The following is a 10,593-nucleotide window of genomic DNA, read 5'->3' as shown; positions in this document are numbered from 1 at the left end:
ATATATATATATATATATATATATATATATATATATATATATGGTCCTTAGTGTATTATATTTATTATATAGAAAAAGTATATGAATATTTAAAGTATAAAATATTATAATACATTTCTAAAATTAATATATTTATTATTTACACAGAAAAATAGGTAATACTGTTTAAAAGTTTGGGGTCAAAGTGGCAGATCAAAAGACATTTATAATGTTACAAAATATTTATTTTGAGCTTTCTATTCATCAAAGAATCCTGAAGGAAATGTATAACAGTTTATATTATTTACTTAGAAAAATAAAATTAATATACATTTATAATCTATTATAAAATATTGATGAAATTAATAATTTACACAGAAAGAAAAACTTTTAAAAGTATGGTGTTAGTAATATTTTTTTTTTAAAGAAATTAATACTTTTTTGTTTCGCAAGGATGCATTCAATTGATCAAAAGCAACAGATCAAAAGAAATTATGTTAGAAAATATTTCTTTTGAACTTTTTATCTCAAAATCCTGAAAAAAAAAAAACAGTTTCACAGTTTCCACAGAAATATTTTAAACAGCATAGCTGTTTTCAAATTTGATAATAATCAGAATGTTCCTTGAGCAGCAAATCAGAATATTAGAATGGTTTCTGAAGGATCATGTGACACTGAAGACTGGAGTAATGATGCTGAAAATTCAGTTTTGCATCACAGGAATAAATTACACTTTAAAATATAATAAAATAGAAAACAGTTATTTTAAGTTGTAATAATATTTTACACTATTACTGATTTTAATGTTCTTTTTAATCAAATAAATGCAGCCCTTGTGAACATAAGAGAAATCCTACTGATCCTAAACTTTAGAAAAGTATTGTATGTGTTTATCATATAGTCTTATATGAAAAAAATACTATGTTCCAATTATATTATCCATTATTCCATTGTATATTTTGGAATATTTAATATATTAAAAATAAATGAAAGATTTTAATCAAGTTCTCTGTTTAGAGTGAATTTGAAGGACATTAATGAAAATATACAATTATTTATAATAAATGAATGGCAAGTCTGGCATACATGTAAAAACTGCTTCAAATTATATAGAAATTCAGTTACATGGTAAATAACCCATCAGGCCTATTTGTGTCAATATGTTATTGTCTATTATGGTGCTAGAAAGATCTCCAGTCATGTTTTGAAGACCTCAATATACCACCCTATAGAAACAAGCTTCATCCTAATAACCCTTCTAATGAATCTCTTTAATGGTGTCATTATGAGATATAATGAACATTTTATGCAGGGCCAGAGGGCAGCAGTAATGTTAATGGTGTTGCTTGTGAAATATAAATTAAAAGACAAACGTTTAAGGTCAAGTGTGACTTAAAATATTAGTGAAATTGCAGTGCAATTTTTTTAACTTTGTGTGAAGCTGATAAAGATGAAATTTTAGTCCAGCAAATGTACATTGTTGGCCTTTTTTGTTATTCTTGTATGTTTGTAGATGCTTTAAAAATGTTCCTCTTTCTGTCTCTTACTCAGGCTCTTTTGAAGATCGATTGTCAGGGCTTGGTGGCCCGACTCATAATGGACTTTGTGTTGCTGACGACGGCAGTGGAAGTGGCGCCTCGCTGGAGGGAACTTGCTGAAAAACTCGCCCACGTATCCAAGCAACAAATGGAGGCCTACGAGGCTCCACACAGAGACAAAACCGGGATGGTGGACAGTGAGGTGAGGACACAAAACCTCCTTTCAGTATAGAAGAGTACAGTTCATATTTGTGAATTCGATGAGATGATATAATCTCCATTTATCTGATCTCCATTTTAGGCCATGTGGAAACCAGCCTACGACTTCATGTTGACGTGGGCCGCTCAGATCGGCGACAGTTACCGCGACGTCATCCACGAACTGCACATGGGCCTGGACCGGATGAAGAATCCAATCACCAAACGCTGGAAACACCTCACCGGCACGCTTATCCTTGTCAATTGCCTTGACTTGCTTCGAAGCTCCGCCTTTAGCCCCGCCCCTCAGGATGACTTCGCCATTTAGCTCCACCTCCTCACAATTCAGTTTCAACATCACCTCAGAAGACTGTACTGAACTTTTAATGGATGTACAATAGCCGTGAGGACTTCCTGTACCCACCAACGCCCATATAAGGGCATGCGGAAAGCCAATAAAGCCAAAACACAGAGTGTTTTAAGTGTAGCTATTTTTCGAGATTTCCGAAGGCATTTTTATCAGTTTTCTTCATTGCGATATCTATATTTTTTATACCAGATGGCACAAAGGAAATTTTTACAATCACTTTGGCGTTTTTCAAGAACAAGTTTTTCCAGAAAAAAGCAGATTACATCTTTGTTCGTTACTGAAAACGAAGGTCTATTTTGTGACGTCACATTTACCCATGTTTGTCTTGGTCTGGAGGTTCTGTATTTCGTTGCCAAATACTCAAGCCTTCCACATTTGTGATTTTATTCCACTGATTTGTTGCTTCGGTTGCTTTGCACAAGAAGATGGATTACTAGAAACATGAAACACTACAAACTGGTTACATGAGAGGAAGGAGCATATGGCTTGTTAATGAGATGGTAAGTTCAGACTGTGGCCCATGTGTGTTATCCCTTCAAGCTTTTGCAAAATTTGCATTTGTGAGACCAGACATCGCACCATGTACTAGCTAGGTATTAAATTGCAGTGTTGCTTTAGTTTCAATTGTGAGTCATTCATTCAGTGTTTTTGTCAAATAAAAACAAATGCAGTCAGATTAATAAATTAACAGATCATAGTGTGATTTTATTTATGTCTATGATGATTTTTTTTGTTCTACATTTGCATTTTTTGTACCTACAGTTTTTCCACCTTTAGACTTTTATGTTCTTTTAAAAGAGCTTTTTTCGCCCCCTTTTTTTTTTTTTTTTGGTTTTGAATAATAATAATTTATTTTACGTCCTGTACATGTCAAGGAGATTTTGTGCTGTTTTTTGGAACAGCATGTAGGGAAAAGTGAATCTATTTAAAATATATATTCTGTGATATAGAGTTCTGTCACATTCATAACTTGTTTTTGTGTTAGCTCTTTGAGATGTTTGAAGTAACTGTTTGAAAAGTTATAATTCACACATTGTCTTAGTTGCAGCCAAATGTTTAGCAAGAAAACAAATTAAACATGCTGTGCCATGTTGTTCCCATGGATTCAATAAAGCAGCTGTAAATTTAAAGTACCTTGTTAGATTTCAGTTCTGTCTTTATTTTGACTATTTCTATATTTGACTATTTGTCTCACAATTATGAATTCATTTCAAGTTATCACTCCATTCTTATTGCAACTATGAACTATTTCTAATTATTGCAACTTTCTCAAAAGTGCAACTTTATATCTGATAATTGTGACTATTTCTTGTTATTAAGTCTATTTCTCATGAATGCGATGTCACAATTGCAAAGTCATTTTGGCGTTATTGCATCTGCATCATAATTCACACTTTTCACACAATTGTCATTACTGCAACTGTTTATGAATGCAACAATTTCAACAATGCAACTTCATTTGCTGTCATTGCGACTATTTCTCATAATTGTGACAGTATATCTCGCAATTGCAGCTTCAGTTTGCATTATTACAACTATCACACAAATGGTATTCCAACTATTTCTCATAATTGTGACTTTTTATCTCAAGTTGTGACTTCATTTCCTGTTCTTGCGACTACAGGTGCATCTAAATAAATTAGAATGTCGTGGAAAAGTTCATTCAATTAAAAGAACCAAAGACTTAAACTACTTCAGTCTGTGTGCATTGAATTTATTTAATACACGAGTTTCACAATTTGAGTTGAATTACTGAAATAAATGAACTTTTCCACGACATTCTAATTTATTGAGATGCACCTGTATTTGTCACAATAGCAACATCATTTTGTGTTCTTGCTGCTATCTCACAACTGGGACTTTATTTCTCATTACTGCAGCTATTCAAAAATGCAAATATTTCTCACAATTGTGACTTAATTTGTTGTTATTGTAAATATTTCTCATAATTGTGAATTTAAATCTCACAACTGTGACTTCTTATTGCAACTAATTATTGCGTCTATCTCTCAATTCCAACATCAGTTTGTGTTCTTGCAACTGTCTGACAATTGGGACTTTATTCTGCAACTAGTGTTCATAAAAGCAACTTAATTTCTCACATTTGTGACTTCACAATGTAACTTTTTTCTTATTTTAGAATGTTAGAATTGCTAATCCTTTAGTTACTGTTGCTCTGTCAAGCTTTCATAAATCGTGACATCAATTTTTGCTTATATCACCCACCCCTACAATATTATGACCACCTTAGTGTGTAACTCGGATTGTTTGAGTTTTGTGCATTTAAAGAGTCTGTCCTTCAGTGTGAGTGTTGCCGTCTTTGTTTCTGACCTCCACCCAGTCTGCAAGCAGCTTTCTGCATCTCTAAGCACTTCAATAGAGCTGACTGTGAAAAATCAATTTACACTATATTTAAATTGCTAAATTAATTACAAGCTTGCAGAAAGTCGAATGGGCACTATAAAATCAAGACCGTTTTATTACAATCATGACTAGAGTCAATGAAGACATGAATGCAGAGCAAACACATCAAACCACAGCAGCAAATGCTGTATCCTTTATAAATAAATGGTAGGTCCAGTCCTGGATGCTGATTGGTCGATACAGCGTTCCAGCCGTTCTAAATAGCACAATATAATAACATCTATGATGCAAAACACCTGTTCACAATAATGTCTGTAAGTGCAAAGAGGAAAATTTCAGTCTGTTCCTCACACAAAGCTATCATATGGCTTCAGAAGATATTTATTAATAACGTACGGGTCACATGGAGTAATTGTATGATACTTTTAAAGTGCTTTTGAGCACTTTTGAAGTTTGAAGTACTCAGTGCCCATTTTATAAAAGAGCAAGTAGAAATAATCTTTTTTTAAAAATGCCCTTTTGTGTTCCATGGAAGAACAGGAATGTCATATACAGGAATGACGTGTATGTGAGTAATTTATTGTATTTTTGGTTAAAAATGTGCTTTAGTCTTTACTTAAATATCAGGTACAATATTTTGTAGCTGGCACTTAATATTTTAGTGAAGTGAAGTGAAGTGACATGTGGCCAAGTATGGTGACCCATACTCGGAATTAGTGCTCTGCATTTATCCCATCCAAAGTGCACACATACACACACACCGTGAACACACACCCGGAGCAGTGGGCAGCCATTTTTTTTGCTGCGGCGCCCGGGGAGCAGTTGGGGGTTCGGTGCCTTGCTCAAGGGCACCTCAGTCGTGGTATTGAAGGTGGAAGAGAGCGCTGTATATTCACTCCCCCCACCTACAATCCCTGCCGGTACGAGACTCGAACCCACAACCTTTGGGTTACGAGTCCGACTCTCTAACCAATAGGCCACGACTTCCCCATTTTTACTTTTTAATGAACATTTGTGGCCTTAATACCTTTTTTAGGATAGTTTTAGTTAGGGTATAAATAAATAAGCACTCACATGCAATTAGTGACATACTTAAAATCATTTAGAAGACTGCTGAATGCAGTAGACGACAGTCAAGTGTTTTAAATAACTAAAATGATAACAAATTAAGGGAACAACCGCAGCCTGAACAGCTGGAGTCCCTGCAGTAAATATTTAGGTCTTTCACAGGTGTCGAGGGCTCTGATGTGCTTGATTTCATTGTTTGCGATGTCTACAGTTATCATGTCAAGTGTCAGTGACTAGATTTGTTATAACAAGAAAAAGAGCAAATTGACAAATATTCCCTTGAGTCCTGTTAACATTTTTCTTTCATCTTCATCTCACGTTCTTTGACGTTAGACGGCAGCATGTTGTGTTAAGTTTTCATTATCTTAAAATACAGGTGAATCTCACAAAACCTGTCAAGAGCTTGTCCAAATCATTTCAAAGAGGAAATTATATTTTCTTACAGAAAAACTTATATTGAGGCACACTGATCTTCTTTAACTATAATATATATAAAAAATGACTTATAGGGAAAAATTTAAAGAAAAACTTGTTGCATCTTTCCCAATAAGACTCATGGCTGTATTAGATCAAATGGGTGCTTCTACTAAATACTGAGCATTTTTCAGTTTTTCTTTTTTAATAAATCTGCAAAGATGTCAACAATTCTGTGTTTTTCTGTCAATATGGGGTGCTGTGTGTACATTAATGAGGAAAAAAAATTAACTTAAATGATTTTAGCAAATGGCTGCAATATAACAAAGAGTGAAAAATTTAAGGGGGTCTGAATACTTTCCGTACCCACTGTATATTGAGGCACACTGATCTTCTTTAACTATAATATATATAAAAAATGACTTATAGGGAAAAATTAAAAGGATTTATAGGGAAAATGTGCATCATGTTTGTGAGGCATATATATGTGTGAGTGTGTGACAATTACACACATTTTCCCAATAAATACAATTAAATATAATTTTTTTTTTATATATATGTATTTATATACTGAATAGCATTTTATTCATAATAAAATCACTGTATTTCCATACAAAAATAAATAAATAAATAAACCTCAAAATTAAAATGTCGGGACACCATTTGAAAATCCGAATGAATGTGAGGTAAATTGTCCTTAATTGGCATAAAAATGTGATGTGGACATGTTTTCGAGAGATTAACTCGAAGCCTAACTTCTATGAGAAAGAATGAAATGGCTCTTCTTTAATTAATAAATGAACTGAGGAGTGATTTAAAGGTGTCTTCTATTGAAATATTAGGCTTTAAGTTTAGAAAAAGGCGTTTGATCTGTTTTCTTCATCATCTAATGGAGTCTTTTCATGTTGGTGGCTTCAAAGCATGAGGACTCTCTGAGGAGTAAAACTTCTCGAGATGCAAAGGAAGATGAGCCTCCAAAGCTCTTCTTCACTTTTCTGTTCATTTCATACCCTTCGCTTCTCATAGACCTCAGATCGTGACTGAAATTCAAGCGCAGATGCAAAACAAGTTGCAGAAATGATAAACTGTTGATTCAATGGAAATGGATCAACCAACCATCCAAATAAACACCCCACATTCTTGTTTTCTTTCACACAAAAGAACCCATCATGAGGGTTTCATTTGCTCTTTCTGAAATATATTCCTGTCATGCGACTCCCATCCTTTTAATAAGCTTGCATTCCTGCTAATGATCAAACGCATACATCATTCTGATGACATAATTGTCTGTCACAGGCATCCATTGCAAAATTAGGTTAATTAAGCATTCCGGCAATGCATTACACATCACAATGGGCAGCTGACACTGAGAGCTTGTGCGTATCCACGGTGATGTGGCAAGGCCACACAGCGGGATGCAGGGAAACATTCCACATGGTTGCCAGGATACGGGTGAATGCTTGAGGCTGATTGGCTAAAGAGGTCATGGCTTTCTAAAGAAGCTGAACAAAAAACTAATACACAGTGAAGGTCTCAAAATAATGTGGACTTGATTAGATTTGTGGTTTAAATGGAGTGAAATACAATACCTACAGGGATCAGTTTTGTAGCAAACCCCACTAGTCAAAATTTTTTTTGACTGAAATTGATTGGTCATGTGACTTCAAAATAGCAGCCTCCATGAGGCAACCCACTTCATGGATGTGTCTGAAATCACATAGGCTACTGTAGGTATTGCATTTGAGTTTGAACTTATTTTACAACTGTTTAAAAAATTATGTTCTATTTAGTATGAATATGGGTAGTATGAATAAAATTCGGAAGTACTACATCCACCATGTTATGGTCATGTGACCTACAGCGTCAGTTGCGTCGCATTACTTCCATTCACAAATCCTCTCTCATGGCCTCATGGAATTGTAAAGTGTCCATCAAATGCGCACTGCAGAATCTCACCAGAAGTAGTAAGTCATCTGGGTACTTTTCGCCTACTGTTTTTCTAATACTATGTACTTGGACATACTCTTTTGCCACGCTGTTTTTTTTAATGCCTACTATACAGTAGATAATTTATTATCCTGAATTTATTATACTGTACTACTATACTATTATACCTACTATCCTGGGATTACCTGGAGTATGATTTTAAAAACATTTACGTAAATCTTTAAAACAATTTTTTAATTTCATTACGTTTTAAAAATAAAATGGCAGGCTACTTTTGAAAAGATACAAGTGAACAAAAACATTGTTTTCTGTTTTTTTTTTCAATTTGTTTCTTGATTGAAGTTTTACACAAGAAACATATGATATTTTTTAATTAATATATTAATGTATTTAGGCTAGACAACCCTCTAAACACATACACACAGCTGCTTGTCAGCAGTTTGTGAGGAGTAACGGTTTCCTTTTAAAGGACAAAAGCGCGCGCGCGAACACATTTACACACAGCCTGAGGTAGGGGACGAATTTAAATTTCCTTTCTCCGAGCTGAATACCCAGCATCCTGTGAGTCATTAACACCCGTTTGTCTTATAGCAGCAATGAAAGGTGAGTAAACAGCCTAGTTTAGTACCCAATCTTGCAGTAAAACAGCTTAAACGTCTCCTGAGGGAGCAGTTGACGTGAGCCGGGTCTTATTCATATTCCTGTTTGGACGGTTTAATCCTGTGAGGAAGAGCTGAAGGTAAATGATGTGCAGGTGGAAGAAACGGACTCGGCCCTTTAATTAACATCTCCTCATCCCGCAAAGTGCAGCGGATGGATAACAGTTAGAAAAATAAATCAATGGCTCCTTCTGCTCAAAAATATATTTGCATTGATTTAAGTGTAAGTTTAGGGTAAGGGTAGTTATGGACATTAAAAAAAGCCTCAAACCACATGAATAAGATGCTGGTAGCACAATCTTATTGCTAGCATTTTCACTATCGATTTGTGCTACCTATCTGTTTAATTATGGGGTTAGATATCTGCCACAATTCTGCACGCAAAAGATCATATTAAGTATTTCAAGCACACGGAAATCAATTTTGCATTTAAAATACGTTTTTGGATGTGTGCAGACCTTCTTTTTTGCTCGTGCAAGGTTTCATTAGCTTGCTCCTTTGATGCCCGCCCTCAGTGCTCTCTAAATGCCCACGGCTGGCTTGCTCAACACAACCCAGCGTTACAATATGCCATCATTCCAGCCAATCAGAGACGAGGCTGCTAAATTCTGATTGGCTGCCTTGACAACCAATCACAACATTCTTTGCATTACTGATGATAGCGGAAGAGGGAAAATACAGTGCATGCATAATTATTATGCAAGTTGATATTCTGATTATATTTTTTTCCAAGCACATTTTACCAATTCCAAAACGACATCAGCCTTAATAACTACTATTAATCTTGTATTTAATCACTTATAACCGATATACAATTGTTCATGAAGGCTGGAAGTGAAAAACGCCTTATATTCAGGTGTGCATAATTATTAAGCAGGTTATCTTCTACAGATAAAATCTCGAGATGGACTAGAAATGAACTCCCAAAACTTACTGCCAGATTCTGGAAGATAAATTCTTCAAACAGTGGTACAAGAGGATGTGGTGCTGGTCCTTCAAGAGTCACTCTCAACTTATCTGCCTATAAAGCCTATATAAAAATAAAACACAAACAGTCTTCAAGTATTTTACTACACTTCAGTATGTGATTCTTATTAAGTAGGGGTCATTTTTTAGGAGTCTATACTTAACCTAAGTCTCTGAGAACCTGACACCTTGTAATTCTGGAGACTCCAGTTAGGTTGCAGTTATGGAAAATGGTGGAGCTGGAGACTAAATGGTTCCTGGTGATTTCACACCTAATTATTCACCGTAATTCCTAATTCTTTTGCAGTTAACATGCATCTTTTCTTCTACAAATGTTTTTGACTAGTCTCGCGTAGCCAGACCTTCAGACTGACGGCTGAAGGTCTAGAATCCATGGCAACTTTCATTGGCCAAGGCCCACCCATGAGGCCGTTTGACTGACATGTGAAACAACCAATCACAGTTTGTTTCGTTCATCGTCACATTTCGGGGTGTGGAAATGTTGCCACAATAACAGACCGGTGTGTAAAACTCTCGGATGTATTTTTAAAGGGGTAGTTCAGTGGTTTTTTTCTAGGCTTGATTGTGTTTATGGGGTGCAGTCTAACATGTGTTAATGAAAATGATATAATAAATTATCTGTGGGGTATTTTGAGCTGAAACTTCAGACACATTCCGGGGAAACCTGAGACTTTATTACATATTGTAAAAAGGGCATAATAGGTGCCCTTTAAAACCAGACCGATTACTTAAATGAAATGTACTTGTATTAGATAGGGGTTGGGGCAGAGTTTTGCTTCAACCCTAATCAAACACACCTGAACAAGCTAATCAAGGTCTGAACGGTTACTAGGAAGCTACAGGCAGGTGAGTTTTCATTAGGGTTGGAGCTGAACTCTGCAGGGCTGCTCTCCAGGACCGGAGTTCACCACCCCTGAATTATACTATTTGGTAGAATAATAAAATCAATTACTTTACAGTCCACTAGATGGTGGTGTTGAGTTTTTTTCTAAAATAATTTAATGCACAGCAAGCAGTTGATTATCCCGCTTATTCCATGGTCATTTGCCAAGTTATAGACAAGTTAAAA

The 10,593-nt window shown here is 35.2% G+C and overlaps 1 protein-coding gene across 1 annotated transcript in view; it reads left to right on the top strand.

Annotated features, from left to right (window-relative positions):
* LOC107751470 (SH3 domain-binding protein 4-A) overlaps window positions 1-2,753 on the top strand; it is a 48,466-nt gene extending 45,713 nt beyond the window's left edge. Inside the window, exons 4-5 of the mRNA XM_016567215.1 lie at window positions 1,531-1,719; window positions 1,819-2,753. Of these exons, the coding sequence (XP_016422701.1) occupies window positions 1,531-1,719; window positions 1,819-2,043 (414 nt within the window). The 3' untranslated portion in view covers window positions 2,044-2,753. The remainder of the gene's footprint in view (window positions 1-1,530; window positions 1,720-1,818) is intronic.
* Window positions 2,754-10,593: the final 7,840 nt, after the last annotated feature.

Source organism: Sinocyclocheilus rhinocerous, unplaced genomic scaffold (assembly GCF_001515625.1).
Source record: "Sinocyclocheilus rhinocerous isolate Xijiao unplaced genomic scaffold, SAMN03320098_v1.1 scaffold2046, whole genome shotgun sequence".
NCBI lineage: Eukaryota > Metazoa > Chordata > Actinopteri > Cypriniformes > Cyprinidae > Sinocyclocheilus > Sinocyclocheilus rhinocerous.
The sequence above is the reverse complement of the archived record's forward strand: the minus strand, read 5'-3'. Positions and strand labels throughout refer to the sequence as shown.